Raw genomic sequence first — 21,804 nt, 5'->3', positions numbered from 1 at the left:
AAGGACAGTGTATTATCTTTGTTCTGCTTCCTCAGATATGCATTACTTAAATAGGAGACTCTGGGCTTTTGCCATATTTTCCACCTTGGAAGATGCTTGAAATCTATTGCAGGAGGTTGAGGGCTTTCCTGCCATATTTACAGCCCTGAAAAGGTATTTATTAAATGTTAAGATCAGGTCTATTTACTGTAAGTTCTTCATATTAAAACTTCAGTATCTCTCAGAATCCTACTAAATGGTGGAGTTTGCTCATTTGTTCTGTTAATGAGATAGCTGGCCCAGTGTATGTTTTTGTTAAAATATAGGCATACCTCGGAGCTGTTGCAGATTAGGTCCCAGATCACTGCAATAAAGCGAGTATCGCATTAAAGTGAGTCAAATGCCTTTTTTGATTTCCCAGTGCATGTAAGTTACGTTTACACTTATCCTGTAGTTGATTTAAGTGTACAGTAGCTTGTCGAAAATGTACATGCCTTAATTTTATTGCTGAAATATGTTAACCATCAGCTGAAATTCAGTGAGTCATAATCTTTTTGCTGGTGGAGGGTCTTGACTTGAGTGCTGACTGATCAGGTGGTTGTTGCTGAAGGTTGAGTTGGCTGTAACAATTTCTTAAAATAAGACACAAATGTAGTTTTGCCACATAGATTGATTTTTTCCTTTCACTTGAACACGTAGATGCCACTGTAGCGTTCTAAATTAGCCTAATTTCAATATTATGTCTCAGGGAAAAGGGAAGCCCAAGGGAGAGAGAGAGATGAGGAAATGGCTGATTGGTAGAGCAGTCAGAACACACGCATTTATTAAGTTTGCTATCTTATATGGGCATGGTTTGTGACACCCAAAACCATGGCACAGATCACCGTGATAAATACAATAATACAAAACTTTGAAATATTGTGAGAATTACCAAAATGTGATAGAGACGCAAAGTCATCAAATGCTATCAGAAAAAAAGGCACCAATAGACTTGCTCCATGCAGGGTTGCCATAAATCCTCAATTGGTCAAAACAAAACAAAACAAAAAACCTCAGTATCTTTGAGGGGCAGTAAGTGAAGTGCAGTAAAACGAGGTATGCCTATATGACTTGGAACATTGGTGTTTTTGTTTTTGTTTAATGTTTTTAGTTTTGAGGAAGAGAGAGTGAGAGCAAGTGGGGGAGGAGCAGAGAGAGGGGGAGACAGAGGATCTGAAGTAGGCTCTGCGATGACAGCAGAGTCCAATGTGAGGCTCAAACTCGTGAACTGTGAGATTATGACCTGAGCCGAAGTCAGATGATACTTAATTGACTGAGCCACCTAGACACTCAGCATTCAGGTTTTTTTTAAATAGCATTCATGTATTTAATCTTTTTTCAAGTCTTGGAGAACAGATGATGAGGTGTGTAAAGTGTTCATTTTACTGTTCTTTTGTATTTATTTGAAACTTTCGTTAAAAAAAAAAATCTCTGAGGCACCCAGTCTTAAGAGCATGCAGCTCTTGATCTTGGGGTTGTGAGTTTGAGCACCCTGTTAGGTATTGAGATTACTAAATCTCCAATAAGAGACTGTCCCTAATTCAGCTTTACTTTCTAAAGGAAAGAGGTATATATCACCTGGAAAAACGTATTTTGGGGGTTTTATAAAGCCCAGTAATTTAGGCTTTACTTTTGTGATAGTGTTCTATATAGTAATTTTCAGTATCTCACTTGTCCCTCCTTCAGCAATTACCAGTGCTCAGTAACTGGCAAAACTGTTCCAAGTGGAAAACTGTAATAATACTCTAAGTTTGTAATTTATACCAGCAGCAGCTCAGTTTTAGAAGTTTGTAAACTTCTCTTAGAAGTTGTAAACTTAAAAGTTTTTGATTGTGAATTCAAATTCATTGTAGAGCAGTTGGAAGTGCCAAAATTATCAATCTTTATTCAGAGTACACACACACACCACACTTAAGACCATATTGTTTTGAAATGTTTTGTATAATGTTTAATGACATGGAGAGATTAGTATCTTCCATTGCCATTAAAGATTATTCAAAGTATGAATATTAATTTTGTACCATACAATTTATTTGTTAAGTGCCCTACAGATGGACATTTTTGCTGTTTTTCCTCATATATTAAAAATTATATAAGATGATGCGATAAAGCTATTTTTGTATATATTCTAGCATGGTGAATATATATAGATATATACTTATATTTGTATATGGGATTATTAGGTAAAAAAGGTAAAAGTTTTAGGATTCCTGCTATATATTGCCAAACTGCCTCCAGGAAGGTGGTTACCATTTTGTGGTCCCCAAAAATACATCAAATGTGTTGGTGAGCTTATAAAATAGCTTTAAAGTCGGAACAACGAATTTTTTCCCTTGTGAAGGATAATTTAAATGTATTCATTTAAAAAAAGTATTAAATAAAGGAACAAAGTATAGAAATCATCCATCAATCAGAAATACTTTTTAAACCTCAGGTTTACTTTATTTTTTTATTAAAAAAATTTTTTTTATGTTTATTCATTTTTAAAAGACAGAGAGCACAAGCAGGGGTGGGGCGGAGAGAGGGGGACACAGAATCCGAAGCAGGCTCCAGGCTCTGAGCTGTCAGTACAGAGCTCGATGCAGGGCTCGAACTCACGATGAGATCATGACCTGAGTCGAAGCTGGACGTTCAACTGCCTGAGCCACCCAGGCACGCCTCAGGTTTATTTTAATACTATTTTTTAATGTTTATTTTTGAGACAGAGAGCGTCAAAAGCAGGGGAGGGCAGAGAGAGGGGGGGAACAGAGGACCCAAAGCAGAGTTATTTAAGTAATCTTTATACTCAATGTAGGGCTTAAACTCATATCCCCAGTCAAGAACTATATGCTCTTCTGTCTGAACCAGCCAGGCAACCCCCAGCTATTTCTCTTAAACATAGACAAACATACATACAAAGAGTTTTTAGAAAGTGGGCTCATGTGCTATGTTCAGTAAATATAGCAAATTAATTTTACTTGGATTTAACAAAAAGTGAAATGAACTGCTCAACTTAAAAATTTTTTTCTATGGTAGTTCTAAAAGATTTCCTTAAAAATTTTTTTAATTTTAGACAGAGAATGAGCAGGGGAGAGGGGCAGAGGGAGAGAGAGAATCTTAATTAAGCAGGCTCCATGCTCAGTGTGGAGCCCGACACGGGGCTTGATCTCACAAACACTGGGATCATGACCTGAGCTAAAATCAAAAGTTAGATGTTCAACCCACTGAGCCACCCAGGTGCCCCACTAAAAGACTCCTCTTAAAATTAAGGGCAATTATAGAAAACATTAAAGAGGCTGGAGTTATTTTTTCCTGGTTTTCATGTATGTTTTAGTGAAGTGTAGGACTCCTATTATGAAAAACAAAATCCACACATTTTGTTCACATCAAGTCCTAAAACTATTTCCCATTTTTATTTAGTTTTTAAAATGTTTACTACCATTCCTTTTACTGCTGCTTTTTATTCCCAAATCCTGAATTTGATTAATTTCTTGTTGGGTGAGTTTTATTGTCAGGCATTTTTTTCCTAAGTGATTAGAATGCATATTCCCTTTACATTTTGTTCTTAATTTTTTTTTACTGTTTATTTTTGAGAGAGAGAGAGAGGCAGAGCAGGAGTCCGGAAGGGGCAGAGAGAGAGGGAGACACAGAATCCAAAGTAGGCTCCAGGCTCTGTGCTGACAGCACAGAGCAGGGACTTGAACTCAAAAACATGAGATCATGACCTGAGCTGAAGTCAGACGCTTAACCAACTGAGCCACCCAGGTGTCCTTTCCCTTTATGTTAAAAAAAATTTTTTTTTTATGTTTTATTTTGAGAGAGAGCTAGCACATGGGGGAGGGGCAGAGAGAGAGGTCCAAAGCGGCTCCAGGCTCTGAGCTGCCATCACAGAGCCAGACACAGGGTCGACCCCACAAACTGGAACTGTGAGATCATGACCCTAGCAAGTCCATTGCTCAACTGATTGAGCCATCCAGGCGCCCCACCCCCTCTTTACATTTTAAAGACAACTTTGGGTGGGTACAAAATTCCTTTCACAACTTTACCCCTAGAGCCTTTTGCTTCACTGCTGCCTTGTGAAGTTTGTTCTAAGATCTGAGACCAGCTTGATTTTTTCCCCCTCATTATACAGGACTTGATTTCTCTGCTTAGATGTCCTTGTAATTCTTTGTGTCTTACCTTCATCAGGCTATTTCTTAATAGATTGTTCATTATTTCAAGAAAATTTTCTTGTATCTGGATATTTAAATTTGCTCAATTTTCTTCATCAGGAATGTGAATTATGCATATGTAGGATTTCAAGTGTTTTACTACCTTTATATGTCTTTTAAAAATTATTTCCCATTTTTATTTTCTCCAGCCTATTTTTTGTATGCCTTATATTTATTTTATATTGCTTTATAATAAGGCTTTTATTTGTCCAGTTTTTTAAATCTTCATTTAAGCTCTACTAAGCTTATTTAATCTCATCTTTGAACATGTATACTTTGCATTTTTTTAAAACATCACTTTGTTAATGGTCTTTTTTTTTAATGTTTATTATTTTTTTGAGAGCGAGCTAACGAGCATGAGTGGGGGAGGGGCAGAGAGGGAGACAGATTTAGAAGCAGGCTCCAGGCTCGGAGCTGTCAGCACAGAGCCTGATGCAGGGCTCAAACTCAAACTGTGAGATCATGTCAGATGCTTGACTGAGCCACCCATGCATCCTGTTAATGGTCTTTTTTTGAGTCTGGAGAACTTGTTACTTTAACTTTCTGCAGGGAGTGACCAGCATCTGTGGTCTTTCTTTTCTGAGTAATGCTTATTTAACCTCAGATCAATCTATATGCGGGAAATAACAGAAAGGGGCTCAGGGAATGAGGCTTTCAGTTGAGTTCTTATATTGGAAGATTTAACCAAATTAATTGTGGGAAGTGAAATCAATTTAGTAGTTTGCACCCAGTGTTAAAAATGTATTAAGGGGTGCCTAGGTGGCTCAGTCACTTGAGCATCTAACTTCGGCTCAGGTCATGATTTCATGGCTTGTGAATTTGAGCCCCGTTTCGGGCTCTATGCTGACAGCTCGGAGCCTGGAGCTGCTTGGGAGCCTGGGTTCTGTGTCCCTCTCTTGCTCTGCCCCTTCTCCGCTCCTGCTCTGTCTCTCTCTCTCAACATTAAAAAAAATTAAAAAAACCCACAAAATACTGTATAGGAAATATCAGAATGCATTTTGCATAATGTTTTTTTCCTGAAATGTTTCAGTATAGAATACATGTGTAAAGGGGTAAAATGTAAAATGTTTCTTAATATAGGCTACAGTCAAAAAAGGTTTACAAAGCTACAGTTCCAAGGCCTCATCCAGTAGGCTAGCACACAGATGACAGAAATGGCCCTTCAGCAAAGTTTGTCCTTAGACTTCATCTCGTCTGCAATTCTGTCACTAATAAAAGAATAGGAACAATCTGCTTCCTGTTTTAGGCTGGTTGTACTACAATTTGGTTCAGATCTCTCCATACACCTAAATAAGTATGCTTTAAGTTTATAGTTTGTTTGAGGAGGCGAGGCTTATTTCTGTTATTTAAGATTGTCGAGTTTTTGTGGGTTTTTTTTGCAGGTTTTTCAATTTCTTAATCTTATACTTTAAAATGAATATTTTAACAATATGCTTGGTTGGTCCATAGGTCATTAAGCCAGAAGACATTTCTTTCCATCTGGATCACCTTGGTAAAGAACTAACTTCTAGGACTCTATAACAGATATAAATAGAGGTGCTTATATTTAATTCTTAAAGGCAGTCTTATATATAGTTGTATGATGAATAACATTAGCTCTTATGGATGACTTTTATCAGCTCAAGTATTACCAGGTGAGGAATCGTTGAAGAATGTAAAATCTCAAATCTCCCAAAATGCTTTAACATTGCTGCAAAAGTCCTTCAGTTCAACAGCAAGCAAAAGAATGTTAATCCTGTGACCAGATCTGGCTTCCCAAGAAACTAGATCCTATGAGGCAATTGGTCTTCAGAATTCTTGGTAGGTCCAGAGCTGTGGGAAGTCCAATCACTTCCCCCCACCCCTCTTTTTTTCCACTGTTTCCTTTTTAAAGGAAAAGTTAAGTACTAGTAGAATGAACTCTTCTAGCAAAGATCTCAACACCTTGATTATCAATGCCCACGGACACTTTGCAGTTCTTATTTTGCTTCTAAGTCCTCAAACCCTTAGCTTCTTTGATATACTGTCTCCTAATTCTTCTACCTTTCTGAAAGTTCATTTCCATTTTCAGGTGGTTGACTGCATTGCTTTCTCTCACCAGTGTTGAGTGTTGCCTATGCTTCTGTTGTTGGCTTTTCTTACATAAACACACACTTCCCGGGCAGCCCCCATTTAATTCTACATCTTCCACAATTACCTAAATGTTGTCAATTCAGGGTTAGATCACTATGCTCAACTCCAATTCCTACTTCTAACAACCTGGGCTTTATCTAGATATACCGTAGCAGTCTCTGTACTTTAAGTAAAATTGAATGCATCATTTTACTACCAAAAGAACTTTCACCACCTGCCCCCTCTAAAGCTTGGCCTCTTCCTGCTGTACTTTCTAACTTTGTGAATAAATGGCACTGTTTGCCAGCAAATGAAGTCAAAACCGTGAATGGTATTAGATACTTAACTCTCCTTTTCAATCTTATAGGCCCACTGCTACCGACTAAACTTGGAAAATAATGACAGTCTTTTCAAGGTAAAGGCTGAGCACCATAACCTAGAATTCAAGGCTTATGAGGAAGAAAAAACATATAAGAATGTTGTGTAAAAGGTGTTAAGTTCCATTGTTGAACTGTTCAATGCAACTGGATTAAATGATCCAGAAGAAGTCTTAACATTTGAATACATTCTGTTCTTACAAAGCTGCTGCTAACTCATCAGTTTTCATGTTTATTACGTAGTGCTGCTGAAAAAAAGTCTGGGAGAGAATAGGTTTTACTGACTTGAGTTTTGAGTGTAACAGCAGCAGCACAAATCTCAGGATTCTCAGAACAGTTCTAATTACGGAGCAAACCAAAACTAAACTACAGAAATACGGAAAGTGGATGTGTAAAATTTAATAACAAAAGGGTCACCATGCAGCCACATCCTCTCCTTGCCATTCATCCTCTCCACCCCTCAAATCCCTTACAAAGTTGAGTACAGTCAAGGTTGGTTGTACAGAGGGGTCGAAAGCAGCCCTTGGGAAGTGCTATCCCTCAAATGTGGATTATGATTCAAAGAGCGATACAAAACTCAGCACCTCTTTCATTTAAAAAAAAAAAAAAAGTGGAGAAACTTGGTTAAAAAGAGCTAAAATATTCTCATAGCTGCCTAAGGTGTAGGTCTTGATACTTCCACATAGACAGGTGACTTCAGATCCACATGAGGCCATTTGGACTAAAACCAAACTGAGTCCATTACTCATTCCCTCTCCGGCTCTTCTTGTGGCTTTTCTTAGATCTGAAATGGTAACACATACAAATCGTAATACAGGTGTTAAAGGAGCTAGGCAAGAACTTCTGAGGAAGACAGGGGCATGCAGATACTGACGGGGATGGAGATACCTAATATTTATTTATTATTATTTTTTAATGTTTATTTATTTTTGAGAGAGACAGAGAAAGAATGGGAGTAGGTTAGGGGTAGAGAGAGAGGGAGGCACAGAATCAGAAGCAGTCTCCAGGCTCCGAGCTGTTAGCACAGAGTCCGATGCGGGGCTCAAACCTATGAGCTGTGAGATCATGCCCTGAGCCAAAGTCAGATGCTCAACTGACTGAGCCACCCAGGCACCCCAATACCTAATATTTATTAAATGTGCTTGGTGTACTGTCTCAGAGCAACACTGAGTGAGGCATTACTATCCAAAATTTGCCATTGAGAAAATGGGCTCTGAGAGGTTAAGAGTGCACCTGACAGAGTATAATAGCATATAGAGGTTTCTAATGAAAATTTATCAAATGAAAGTGACTTTGTCCAATGTCACTCAACTGTTAGGTGTTAAAAGTTGGGATTTAATCACAGGTCTCCTGAGACCAAAGCTCATGCCCTTACCACTATCCAAAGCTGTAATCCTATGAGGAAAAAACAAACGAACACGAAACATACATAGTTCTAAAAATTCTCAGGGCAAAAGGCCAATTTTGTCCTGTAATAAAGGAAAATTCCTAAATATTCCCATCAAAACAAAACTTCAGGTCTAACTTAGTTATGATTGGGGCTTTAATTTCTGAATAAAGAAAAAATTCTTAAGTCAAAATAGAGATCAGTCCATACCTTTCAGGAGACTTTGAGTGGCTCCTATGTCTGTGACTACGGTGATGACCTAGGGAAGAAAGGGCCACTGGATGAGTGGTATTCTACCTACCTACTCCCTCACTGGCACTTTCACTTCCCCCAACCCCTTTAATTGGCTTAATATTTTTTTTGGCTTATGCTAGAGACAGCTCTTGTTGGTAGCACTTCTCTGAAATGTGTGTGTTGTGGGGGCGGTGGTCAGAAGAACTGAACCTACTTTATATACATTCAAGGCTTTATGGCTGATTTCACAAAAATCACATTTATTTACCACTACTCTGTTGGGTGGTGTTCCTATAATTTCAGATGAAAAAACTGAAGCTCATCATCTTTTTAGCAAATCTTATAAAGGAGAGTCAAGATGTGAACTCTTAACTTTCATATTCTAAGTTCATTTCCTTTTCTTTTCAAGCAATAATACAGTCAGGCATTTCTGTACTGCAGGAGGCTGACTAGGCTAATTACAGTTCTTTAAGACAACCAATAGCAAAAGGCCCAAAGGCTATACCTGGAGACTTGGAGCGGGATCTGTGCCTTCTATCTCGAGACCTGCTGCGGTGACGCCTTGGACTTTTGCTCCGATGCCTTTCTCGGCGAGGGGAGGGGCTGTGGAGATGACTGGTCAGATTCCTTTATCTGACAATATATTCACCACAACAGCACCCCCCCTTCCCCAAAACCCTATCTTTCATTACAAATCAACTGAAGGCTTACCTCCTCCTTTTAGGAGACCTACTCCGCCTATACAGAGAGAAAAGAGGAAAACCTTAGTAGGTGCACTGCAGTTGTAGATTCCAAAAACTGTCCAAATTCTTCACTCGTATCCATGCCCTTTGCTCTGTAACTTTTTATTAACACCCTCCCACTCTAAGTCTGGGATTGGCCATGTCATCTGCTTTGCCAATGGGGTATTCGCAGATGGGATACTAACAGATACTGGAAGGAAACTTATGTGACTGAGGCTGTCTGCTCTTGAATTCTACCACTGCCATGAGAACATGCCTAACTTAGCCTAGAGTGAGACACATGGAGAAGAGATGAGTTGCCTCAGTCATCTTAGTTAAAAGCCATCTTATACTAGCCAACAGACAGCTGACCACAAAATGGGTGAGTGAACTTACACTGCCTATTCTATTCTAGCCCAGCTTCAAATCACTGACTATAGCCTTGTGAACTACATAAATGGTTACTGTCTGCCACAGAGGTTTTGCAGGTGGTTGTTCTATAGCAATTAATACACTAGGCAAACATTCTTCACAATCTGAATTTTTTCCTTCTTTGACGTCCAAACTTCTTTGCTACCGTGCTAAAAGTCTCTCTGGAAGAGGCCAATGACTAGGGCCTTACCTTCTGGGAGACCGGCTTCTACTCCTCCTGTAGCGCAGTGTGGGAGAACGACGGGGCTTGTCCAAGTCTCGGTAGCTTCTCCGGCGATGATCAGGTGATGGCACTCTCTCCAACTGGAAAAGAGATAACTTACACAGAACCATTTAGGAACAGTATATACACCCCCTCCTCATCCTGGCCCAAATTCCACCTCCAAGTGACTTTAAAACAACAAATACATAGAGAACCCTAAGGACAAAAAGAACTACCAAATAAACTGAATGGTTTCCAATAATCCCACTATTATTCTAGTGTTGGTACCTTTATTCTGGGACAATGTGAGAATAGTGAGAAGTAATTCTGTTTATCTCCTTAAGAAGCTGGATTTCCAATGAGAAAGAAGAGATACAGATGTAAGATCAAGAAGATTAAAGTATAAACTCATGCTGTACTTAAATCTTAAAAATTTCCTCCAGGTCTGCCAACTGTAAAGACCTAGAGATATTGACCAAACCCATAGCAATGAGCATTTATAGTGCCCAGACTGTGGTATCTAAATACCATTATCCCTTTAAGTGAAACCAAGGGCTCCCTGGAAAAATGGCTAATTTCAGGTTTGGGGCAGAAGCTTTGAAGACATGACTAGAATGTATCAGAAGCAAGGAGGCTGAGATTACCATGATTATATCAGTCTCCTGAGTCAAGTTGGGGGTCCCCCACTTGAGGCGGGGACAGTTTCAGCATCAGCAAGGACCATGATGGTTCCAAACATCCAATTTGCTTAAATCCATGAGTTCACAATGTTACCAGGCACAAAAGCACATTGATCACATTGGGAGGATACTATGGAGTCAACTAATTATTTTAGAAACTGATAAAGAGAAATAATCAAGTATTGATCTTTTTTTCTATATCAACTGTACCTAGGAAAAATTAAGTGTTGATGTGGGAGATTTCTCTTTACAGCAATGTTTTAGGTAACAAATGATGAAAAGACAAATTAGAGTATCACCATCTTACAACCGCTAATGGGTCTAGGCAGAGATCATCTAGGCACCATAGCTCCTAATCTGACAAAAAAGGACAGCCAGACTTTGCTCACCCTTGGGGAAGTACACACCAGTACCTATAAAGTAGTGTTGCTCTACTCTAAGTACCTCAAATCCAACTGAACCTTCAGATCTAAGAATTTGTTTATAGGAAATATAAGATCTAAGAATTTGTTTATAGGAAATATCAGAAAAACACAGGTTGTAAAAATCTGTATAGAATAACGACCTGTTTTATGGCTCTTTTGAATACTAATTCAAACCTAAAAAATATAGGGCAATTGGGGATATGTGAATCCTGAATATTTGTCTTTTTCCTTGTTTCAAGGTTAATTTAAATTCTAGTTAACATATAGTTTTAATTTCAACACTGAATATCTGATATTAAAGAATTACTGTTAATTTGGAGGTGCTAATGGTATCACAGTTAGGCCTTGTCTGAAATACGGATGAAATACAGGATAGCTGTGATATAGGTCAAGAAAATTGGTGTGGGGGCAATTTGGTATAGATACACATAAGAAATAAAATGGCTGAGTTGATATCATGGAGGCTAGGTAATGGATAAATGGAGGCACATTCTCCACTTTAGCACGTGATTGAAATTTTCCATCAAAAAAGTGGAAAAACAGGAGTGCCTGGGTGGCTCTTTTGGTTAAGTGTCTGACTCTTGATTTTGGCTCAAGTCATTATCTCAGCATTCAGGAGATCGAGCTCTGCACTGGGCACTGCATTAAATGCAGAGCTTGCTTGGGATTTTCTCTCTCCCTCTCTCTCTGCTCCTACCCCGCTTGTGCTTTCTCTCACTCAAAATAAATAAACTTTAAAAGAAAAAAAAAGAAAAGAAAAACAGAATGCCTACTTTTGGTTTACTCACCACATAAGAGCACCTCAGCCTTGCATGGCTTTCAATTCATGAATGTTTCTGTTGGCACTCACCTTAAAGGGAGCCTACTGGCTCAGAACTACACTTCCATTTGCAGTCAGAATCCATAATCCAGCATTTCTTGTTTCCCCCCCCAGCCTTTTTTTATACATATTTTAATCACAAATGTTTCAGATCCTTCTTTTCTAATTCAACCATAAATACTTCTACATTATCATATACAGTACTTTTCATAACAGTTTTAATGGCTAATAGTTTTAATAGTTTACCTGAGTGCTCCCTGACAGCTGGGTTCCTTTCAATTTTTCAGCATTATAACTAGTAAAGAACACGATCATGCAGTAGGTATTTTTCTTTAAAAAAATTTTTTTAATGTTTATTAGAGAGAGCAAGAGAGAGCATGTGTGCAAGGTGGGGAGGGGCAGAGAGAGAGGGAGACACAGAATCCAAAGCAGGCTCCAGGCTCTAAGCTGTTAGCACAGAGCCCAACGTGGGACTTGAACTCACTGACCGTGAGATCATGACCTGAGCCAAAGTTGGACACTTAACTGACAGAGCCACCCAGGCACCTCAGGTATTTTCTTTTTCTAAACTAGGCTTACTCCTTAGGATAGGTTCAACTATGCACAGTATTATTATTCTTGTCCTAAGTATTTATTTAAATAGCTGCCAACTATGAGGCAATTATAATGTCCCAGTACTGTGCTAAGGGCGTTGTATATATCCTTTTATTAATATCCATAACAATCCTAAGAGAAAGGTATCATTAGCCTTGCTTTACAAAAGAAAAGACTGAAATTAATTTGCACAAGATTGTGGAGAGCTGAGATACGAATCAAAGTCTATTTAATTCAATGCTCATACTCTTAAATATCATATTTTTTGGTTAAAGAAAGTTAAAAAGTAAAGTCTGAAAACAAAACAAGAAAGGACCATTCCCCCATCCCTTCCCCATAATTATCCCTCCTTCAACTGTTAAGCTCCCAGAGAGCCTGACCTTCTCATCTTCCTCTTCTTCCTCTTCACTGGACTCCACATCATCCATGTCCTCTTCTAGAGCACTAACCCGAGGCTCCAGTTGCTCAGCTTCCTCTAGCACATAGCGTTTCTATGGAAAGCATAATGAGAGTTAGAGGGCCTTGTTCTCTCATCTATGTCTTGAAGCCCCAACACTGGGCTTCTGGGATTGACAGGAAGACTAGGGAGCAACAGCTGAGGCAATTTCATTTCAAAGACATCCTAGACAGTTCAAGATTTTCCTAAGGAATCTAACATACTTGGAACCAATACTCACATATCCCCCTGTAAACACATAAATACAAAGTTGAAGGTAACAACTTCATTTTCTGTTGGCTTATTCTCTGTGGTCTTTTACTCTTCCAGTCACTGAAATATCAAGCCGTATAGGTATAGCCTTGAATAAAAAATGGAGCCTCATATACAAGGACCAGTATGTTCACAGCTGTGACTCTGGTGGCTGGTAGTTGCAACAGGGGCTCAGAGCAGAATCTCCCCTAAGAGACCCACTGAGGCTCAGCCCAGTTTGGCGACTAAAGAGTGCCTTGGGTCCTGCTCTGGAATACCACCAACTCTCTACCTGACTCAGGATTTAGAGAACTGTCTATACAGTTCAGTGTGAGTCATTCAGTGTGAACACTGGGACTCCTGATTCCATTTTCTTCTGAGATGTGACTTAGCAGGCTTATCTATGATTAAGGAACTGAAAGGCAAAGATGAGTTAAAAAATGCCAAATGGACTTGCTGGGTCATAAGATCCCTTTACCATTTTCTCCTGTCTAGGACATAAAGAATGTTGGACAGCCCTAGAATAAATAGTAATATCTAGCTTACATCTCACTCATCCCTAACAAAATTCTATGAAGTTTGAGAGAAATGAGACAAAGATGCCACTCAGTGAAGTCAATACCTCATTAAAGAGCTCCTTGGAAGAAGGCCCTCCAGTCACAGGATTACCAGTTTGTGATCAGTTGTGATCTAAGACTGCATCAGACAGGGCATCCCAAATCCCTAATGCTCACAAGACTCAGAAGCTACTAAAATCACTATATTAATTCATTGTATTTGTGTTTGATGAAATTTGAATTCATCCCAGAGCAGCTTGTTGTCAATGTCCAGGCACATCAGAAGCTAAATTGATGAGGTACTTACCAAGGACAGAATCAGAACAAAAGAAAGTGTTAAGGATCACTTCATCCAGAACAGATAGAGGCCCACACCAGACCACACTTCTTGGTGATATACATCAGTCAGATTTCAATTTTCTCTCTCAGTGCATGTTTTGTGGTCTTCTAGACTCTATGCAGACCATCTTCTTTACACCAATAGTCTTGCTTAAAGCTGAATGGACTTTCAATCCTTTGGCTACAAACTGATTGCACTTGAAAGTAATCCATTTCTTGTAGTATTTTTAAAAATGATAGCAGCTAATAACGATTGCTAACATAATCATAATGAAGTGTGAGAACCGGGCCCTGAAAGCACGCTTTCAGTTTTGAAATCTTACTCTTTTTTTTAGAGTTTATTTATTTTGAGAGAGAGGGAGAGGGAGAGAGAGAACCCTAAGCAGGCTCTGTGCTGTCAGTGCAGAGCCCGACACAGGGCTCAGTGTCATGAATGGTGAGATTATAACCTGAGCTGAAATCAAGAGTCAGGTGCTTAACCAACTACTGAGCCACCCAGGCACCCCGAAATCTTACTCTCTTTACTACAGTCTACAATAGCCAATACATAACAGGAAGTATATATCACACTCATTTTCAGGATTTTTATTTTATAGGTTCCTTTAACTGGGTCACTATAGAGGAAGAATTGGTTCACTGCATTTAAATGTGAGCACTTACCTACCAACTGCTTTTTATCCAGCTGATTTGCTGCCTCATCTGACCCGTTTATCAGATACCTGCATTTCACTCTATTCCCTACTTTGAAGTAATTATTATGAAATAAATATTACTTTGCTGAGTGAAAGACAAAAAAAGAAGAGTATATACTGTATCAATTCCAAAACACAAACTAATCTTCCTGTGACAGCATATCAATGGTTGCTTAAGGGTGAGGGAGAAGGGAAGGAAGGGATTACCCAAAAGGAAAAAAGGAAACTTTTGGGATAATGGATATGTTCACTATTTTTGATTGTGAGGACAGTTTCAAGGGTGTATACATATGGCAAAACTTACCAAATTGTACACTTATCAAATTGTATGTAGTTTAATGTATGTCAGTTACACTTTAATAATAAAGCCATTTAAAAGAGCAAAAGTCTTTGTTCAAATGAAATCTCACTCTCAAGCCCAGTATGTAACTTGGAGAAAAAAGGAGTTGCTGTGATTGAATATGTGGGCTTTTTCCTCTTATTGCTCTCCGTAGCCTTAAAACAGTTCCATAGAGCATGTTAAAGACCACTGAAGTAGTCTAATTTCCCTATTTTATAGATGGGAAAATAAAACCAGGTCCCACAGCTAGTCAGCTATAACAACAACCCAGAAATTTAATCTCCTAATTCCCTGCTCATTTCTCCATTACAGACCATTCCCTTTCTCTTTAGGCAACCTACTTTATCTGTTTTCCCTATGTACTTTATGACAGTAGGTTTAAAATCATAGTCTGCAAAACCCATTCCTGAAAGGTGCTACATGGATAATCATTAGGGAAGGGAGCAGGGTTATAAAGGATATTTAAGGGGTTCAGATCTCAGTCTACCACTCCTGACTCTCCTGTTTTATATCCTGCAATTTCCTTATAATATTTTAAAGAAGAAAGTCTTGCTGTGTTAACTCACTTTTAAAGCCCTACTCTTCAAATACTTTATCTGTTTTCCTTTCACTCTCAATCCCCTTTTTCATAGTAGTAAGACTGCTTAATAAGAGGGCCCCTAGGATCCTAGAGCTCCGGTGTTTTATTATGTATGTGTACTTGTCTGTCTGCCTGTCTTGGGGAGAGAAGGGCGACTCTGATAAGAGACCTTTATCTTTTACCTGTAGCCGGGGTAGAATGATATCACAGACTCTCTCACTGTGCAGCAGTTCATCAATAAACTCATCCACATGCATCAGTTCAAACTCTGAAAGAAAAGTCATAAGCTTAAGCAACTTGGAAATAAATTTATATAGCCAACAAGTAAAAGAAGTTTAAGACTCTATATGTAAAATATAGAGTACTTGGTATAGAAAGTGTAAACCCTCTGCAGCCTCCCCTTCCTGCATATTCATTAGTAAAGCTATTCAGTGTGGCAGTTACAGAGAAGGGATTACTGACAAACCTGGCTCAAACTATAGCCATTCACAGCCTTGTCATCACTTATCTTCATTCATTCAGTTCACCTCTACTGAGGCCATCTATGAAACAGGCCTCTTCTTAGAGCTGGCGATAAAGGGATGAATAAAGCTGTCCGAATTAGCAGGAGACCCAACACAAAAGCAAGCGCAAACAGTCCTGAATTGTATAGGGGTGATGTTCTTGAACAGATCATATAACTCAAGTACAAATTCTTATGTGAACGCACTATGTTTTTAAATATAGAACATGTATCTTATATGGTAAACAATAGCCTTTTCAGGATTATCATAAACATTACCTTAGTTCAGTGGTTCTCAACCAGGGGTTACTTTGCTACCCACAACTAATGGGGATGCTACTGGCATCTTAGTGGGTAGAGTCCAGGGATAATGGCTAAACATCCTACAATGGGCTGGACAGCTCCCCACAACAAAGAATCATCTGGATCAAACTGTCAATAGGTTGAGAAACCCCATCTTAGTTTAACATAGTATAATCATAAATAAGTAATTCCATGATGGCCATGACCATGTCCACCTTGTTCACCATGTTATTTCCAGTATTAGCACAGAATCTGGCATGATATTGGTAGTTACTATGTATTTATTCAATAAACAAATTAACAAGTTAATAAAATTTAAAGTAAAACACCAAAATCTTAACTTTCTACTGCTTAATGTTACATCTAGAAGGGAAAGGCAAATGTTCCTAATCTTTGGTTATGACACTAAGTGAGAAGAAAAATATTTTGACTGTATTACCCTGAATCCCACTCTACCACAAAAAATACCTTTTTGTAAAATGTATGGAGCTGCCCCCATTGGACACACTATTTTTCAGGGGATTCCTACAGAAGTAGAAGTATACTTAACCTATACTGTAGTGTGAAATAAAGTGCTAGAAGAGACACCACTAAAAATAACTGTAATGATATAACACAGGGAAAACTAACTTTGGGAGGTTTGGGGAAGGCTTTTACAGAGGTCATTCTAAAGGTAGATCTTATGGGATGGAGCACATGTGGAGGGAACACATGATGGAAGGCTGAGATTGACACAAGATGCAATTGAAAAGGTAGGCAACCAGGGACAGATTGGGTAAGGCTAACAGAAAGTCTGATGGAGTACTCCGTGCAGGTGGTGGAGAAGCTGAATGAAGATGGTAATGTAATGGATGAAGAGGAACATTCACAACGTATGTTACAATGTGAAGGGAGAGATACTGGTGAAATAAAAACTGGTTCAGGGAGGAAGGTCCAGACATTTGGCAACATACTCACCCCCATTTCGGTTCTGGCTCTTGATTTTTCGATAGTCGTTGTACAGAGGCTCTAAGTACTTGTAGCAATCAATTGCAGTGCCTGTCAGCCTCATGTAAAGTGCTCCCAACATGCGGACATACCTGACAGACAGAGGACAATGAAGCTACAGGCCATTCAAAAAAATTCTTGAGTTTCACACCTGCCTTTTTTCATATCAGTAGTGGATGAACAAGTTCTTTCTCTTCTTTGGCATATGAGAAAACCGCAATTTTAGAGGCAACATAGGGCAGCAGAAAGATAGTTAAAATATGGAGACCTGGCGTCAAGTTCCCATTCTACCATTTACTTGCTGTGGGAACTTGGGACATGTTGATCAACTTTCAGAGTCTATGTAACATGAAGATAGAACTTATTTACCTCACAGGATTGCTGTAAGAATCAAATCAGATACTGAATTTAACAACAGGACATATATATTTACTAACAATACAAGAAATAATATACATAGATGTGAATATATAAATTGTTGCTAGGCAGCATAGAAGGCTGGTTCTGGAAAAAAGTCAAAGTCATCTAGGTTACCATTCTGAGTCCATAACTTACTGATTTTGTTACATTAAGCAAGTTACTTACTTTCTCAATCCTTGTAAAATGGAGATGATAATGCCTAATTTAATGGCTTGGTGTATTTAGTGAGAAATGTGCATGTAGTGCTAAGCATAGCATATAGTGCCTAATAAAAGTTAGCTATTTTCTAGCTGTTAATGTTTTGTTAAAATTCCTTTTTCTTTTCTCCTGTATCCAACTACCCACTCAAATCTACACTTGTAGTAACTAGTAGGCATTTCAAACTCAGCAGTTTCTTTATATGACAAACAGAATAAAGTACAAAAGAATGTGTACACTGAAGCCAGCTTTGCCACTTACTAGCTGTTTGACCTTGAGGAAATTACTTAATTTCTCTGTGCTAGGTTTCCTCCCCTGTATGACAGGGGTAATAACTTTATAGGGTTGTTGTGAAGGTTAAATACCTATATGTAACTCCCTTAGAATAGAGGGTGGCACCTAATAAGCTATCATGTCTGTCTCCTATACTTGTCTGTGAGCTCCTTGAGAATGAATAATAAAATAGTACAAGCAGCTTACATTTTGGGGGTGTTTACCATGCGACAGGCACTGCACTATCTTTTTTAAATAAAATTTTAAATTTTATTTCAGAGAGAGAAGAATGCACAAGTGGGGAGAAGGGCAGAGGGAGGGAGAGAATCTTAAGCAGGCTCCACACTTAGCACAGACCCTGACACAGGGCTCGATGCCATAACCATGAGTCAGGGCTCAGGCACCACCTAGGCCCCCCAGCACTATCTTTTTTAACTCTCATATCAATCCTGAATTGGTATCCTCATCTCCATTTTACAGATAAATAAAGCTCAGAAAATGTAGTAACTTCTCCAAGGTCACAATAAGTAACAGAGTCTGGACATGAACCTATATCTACATGAAAGTTTTCCTATTTGTTTACCACACAATGTAGTTTTCTTCATCTTTGAGCATCCAGTGTTACCAACATATTAGGCACTCACTTCTGCTTAATCTATGTTCAGTGAATTTGTGAAATGCTTTTTGGGTGGCAAGACTAGGAATGTAAAGAAGATCAAAACCATCAGAACAAACAAAATACAAACTCAAGAACTCAGGAGCAAAGTCTGTAGGGTGGAACTCTGTAGAAATAAGATAAATTGCTTTCACTCTTCTTAACCAAAGCCAAATTCTGGATCACTGAAATTGAAGCTTTTATATTAGCTAGTCAACATTTCACTCACTTGAAATCTTCATTTTTGATAAACTCTACAATGATATCCTTCTCGGGTTGAATTTGAAGCATCTTCAAGGTCAAACACAGAAAGGGAGTTGGCTTTATGTTGCCACCATAGACACCACCCACAAACCTCAACTCCATGGCTTTATCGACTACAAGTTCAGCTAAAAACAAAAACAAAAACAAAATAAAGTGGCATCTCAGACACATTAGGCCCAGCTTTTCCCAGTGTGAAGTGGAGAGAAGTTAGTTCAAGCTTTGGTACTCCTGCATACTAATCAATAATTTCGTATTAGGAGAATAAGCATGTCTGAGTAGGAATAACAACAGCAGCCAATATACACTGAAGTGTCACTATATGCGAGATACTCTGCTAAGCATTTCATATAATCTCAATCTTCGCAAGCTCTGAAGTTCCTGCACTGAGGCTGTTTTCAGCTAAGAAAAATGAGGGCTAAGAAAGGTTAAGTGACTTGCTCAAGGTGCACAGCCAGAGAGTAGCAGGGCCTGGATATACATGTAAGGAGTCTAATTTCAGAGTCCATGCTTGTCACCATCGTTTGCCAAAAAACTGCCAGATCAAGAGTTAAATAACAACAACAAACCACTCTATAACTACATAACCCTTATCTTTCACAAGTGTTTTCAAAATCAAACACAAGCTGTGTGAACTAGGACAAGTCATTTTACTTTTTTAACCTGTCATTTCAAATCTGAATAATAAAGGTACAAAGTTTAAGGGCTATAGTGACAATCAAGTGAGACAAAACAAATGTTAACACCTGACACACAGCAAATAATGTATGAGAGACACCATTAGTGTCTTATAAATCAGATTTCAAGTTCCTTTACGATAAATTCTATATTAATTCATTCAACATTACAGTTGACAACTTATAGCCGGGTGCTAAATACTAGAGAAACAGGTAAAGGGATAAAGAAGGACAAAATTACTACTCTTACAGAGTTTACAGTCTGGCAAGGCAGAAAGCATTGAAAAAATAATTGAAATTGTGATGAACAGTTGAAAGAAGATGCAGGATGCATAAAATTATATGACGGGAACATAATCTTAGTGTTGGGGGAGAAAAGATCATGAGTCAACTTTTGGACATACCGAGTTGGCATGTTTTGGAATCAAGAGATTTAGATCTCAGAGGGAGAGATAAATTTGAAGGTATCTACATATAACATGTAACTACAGTGCGGAGATCATCCAAGGAGAGAATTATGTAATGAGAAAAGGCCCCAAAATTGACAGGACTCCAAAATTTAATGGCGACTGAGAGAAACAATATGACTTGTCCATGGACACACAGTTAGCAGTGGTGGCAACAACAGTAATGGCATAGGTGGAGTTAACAGTAATGGCATAGGTAACAACAACTAGCACACTGCTGGATACTTCTTAAAATATTTACCTGTAACTTTGTTTTTTGTTTTTTTTAAAGTTTACTTATTTCCAAAGAGAGAAAGCACAGGTGCGGCGGCAGCAGTAGGTGAGGGAGGGACAGACTGATTGGGAGAGAAAATCCCAAGCAGGCTCCCTGCTGACAGAGGAAGAACCCAAGGCAGGGGATCCATCCCACCAACCCTGGGATCATGACTGAGCAGAAACCAAGGGTGGGAAGCTTAACCACTAAGCCACCCAGGCGCCCCTATACCAAATACTTCTTGTACTTCTTTTTAAAGTTTATTTATTTTGAGAGAGAAAGTGCGAGTGGAGGAGGGGCATAGACAGAGGGGCAGAGAGAGAATCCCAAGCAGGCTCTGTACTGTCAGCGCAGAGCCCCATGTGGGGGCTCGAACCCAGGAACCATGAGATCATGATCTGAGCCAAGTGGAAGGCTTAACCGACTGAGCCACCCAGAGAGCCCCATACTTTTTGTACATTATTGTATTTCGCCCTTAGAACAAACCTTTGAGGTGGGCATTAAACTCATTTTACAGTAAGAAGCAGCCATGGTTCACTGGGTAACAGAGCTACTAAAATGAGGAGCCAAAATTCAAAGACTGAAAGACTACCAGTTCTTCTCTGAAGAACTGATATTTATATTAGGATCCGAACGTGGAAATACTGCAAATGGTCCAGATTTAGGGACAGTAAGACCATGAGTTGGGTATCAGGTATGTTAACGTTCCTTTAAGAACTTTAGGGTCCCCGAGCTTAACAATGTTTGGGAACTCAGCAGATAATTATGAAATATGGAAAGACCCACAGAACCCAACTCAGACATGCCTCCGACTAAGGCGCTAGCATATTCACAAGTATCCCCAGAGATCAACACAAAACTGGGTACATAGTAGGCGCTCAGATTTTTCTGAACGACTGACAGATTCCCCTCCGTTTCACCCCCTTGGGCCAGTCTTGGAGGCGCCCAGTCAGAACTGGGCCACACGGCGGCGGAAAAGAGTCCGCGCGCTCCCGCTCACCCGTCAGTCCAAAGCACTCCTCTTTCCAGTACTTAGACTCGTAGATTCGCGTCCGAATGATCTTCTCCACCAAATACTGAGGATTGGTGCCGTGGATGCTATGCGCATCCTTCACCGTACGGTTCGCCATTTTCGAACTCCTTCGGTTCTACTTCCGTCGGTTCCTTTAATGCGTCACATCCAGTTTAAAAAAAAAAAAATCCACAAAGGGACGAAGAAGGGTTCAGAAAGTCTTTAAATAGCTGAAGCCACCATCTTGATACCGGAAATGCTGCAAGAAAAGGAACTTCTCTCCGCTTAACAGCGTCGCTGACCGAATCAATGATGGCTGCTGCACGTTTGCCGACGAGCGGCGTGCATCCCCTCCCAAGTGGGCGGGGCTGGATGGCTGGCTGGTGACGGAACGTGGAGACAGCCTGGGGGCGGGGCCACGACGTTTG

At 39.3% G+C, this 21,804-nt stretch overlaps 3 protein-coding genes across 17 annotated transcripts in view; 2 read left to right on the top strand and 1 right to left on the bottom strand.

The window, feature by feature from the left end:
* The window catches only part of TUT4 (terminal uridylyl transferase 4), a 134,996-nt gene extending 134,765 nt beyond the window's left edge, over positions 1 to 231 (top strand). For all 12 annotated transcript variants that reach the window (XM_042997163.1, XM_042997161.1, XM_042997162.1 and 9 more), the window contains one exon: positions 36 to 231. The gene's annotated coding sequence lies outside the window, so the exon portion shown is untranslated. The remainder of the gene's footprint in view (positions 1 to 35) is intronic.
* The window catches only part of ORC1 (origin recognition complex subunit 1), a 54,578-nt gene continuing 32,857 nt past the window's right edge, over positions 84 to 21,804 (top strand). For all 3 annotated transcript variants that reach the window (XM_042997174.1, XM_042997176.1, XM_042997175.1), the window contains exon 1: positions 84 to 153. The gene's annotated coding sequence lies outside the window, so the exon portion shown is untranslated. The remainder of the gene's footprint in view (positions 154 to 21,804) is intronic.
* Positions 7,269 to 21,692, bottom strand: PRPF38A (pre-mRNA processing factor 38A). Of its 2 annotated transcripts, none has more exons than XM_007077202.3 (10): positions 21,365 to 21,692; positions 18,936 to 19,095; positions 17,131 to 17,252; positions 15,551 to 15,636; positions 12,553 to 12,663; positions 9,642 to 9,754; positions 9,009 to 9,035; positions 8,803 to 8,912; positions 8,274 to 8,322; positions 7,269 to 7,460 (listed from the first exon to the last, which is right to left on the bottom strand). In XM_007077202.3, the coding sequence occupies exons 1-10, from the start codon at positions 21,492 to 21,494 to the stop codon at positions 7,418 to 7,420; spliced, it is 951 nt and encodes a 316-aa protein (XP_007077264.1). In that variant the 5' UTR covers positions 21,495 to 21,692; the 3' UTR covers positions 7,269 to 7,417. The 2 variants fall into 2 exon arrangements, with proteins under 2 accessions (XP_007077264.1, XP_007077265.1); XM_007077203.3 differs by having other exon boundaries at positions 8,803 to 8,900; positions 21,365 to 21,690.

This window comes from Panthera tigris, chromosome C1 (assembly GCF_018350195.1).
Source record: "Panthera tigris isolate Pti1 chromosome C1, P.tigris_Pti1_mat1.1, whole genome shotgun sequence".
Taxonomy (NCBI): domain Eukaryota; kingdom Metazoa; phylum Chordata; class Mammalia; order Carnivora; family Felidae; genus Panthera; species Panthera tigris.
The sequence above is the reverse complement of the archived record's forward strand: the minus strand, read 5'-3'. Positions and strand labels throughout refer to the sequence as shown.

What these genes read in the sequence shown, in the direction of transcription:
- PRPF38A (XM_007077202.3), bottom strand. Translation starts at nt 21,494, where the DNA reads ATGGCGAACCGTACGGTGAAGGATGCGCATAGCATCCACGGCACCAAT. An exon ending in GAGCCAGAACCGAAATGGGG is followed by an intron (nt 15,637 to 17,130) that starts GTGAGTATGTTG and finishes CTTTTCTTTCAG; the next exon opens with AGTTTGAACTGATGCATGTG. An exon ending in CACTCAAAGTCTCCTGAAAG is followed by an intron (nt 7,461 to 8,273) that starts GTATGGACTGAT and finishes TTACCATTTCAG; the next exon opens with ATCTAAGAAAAGCCACAAGA.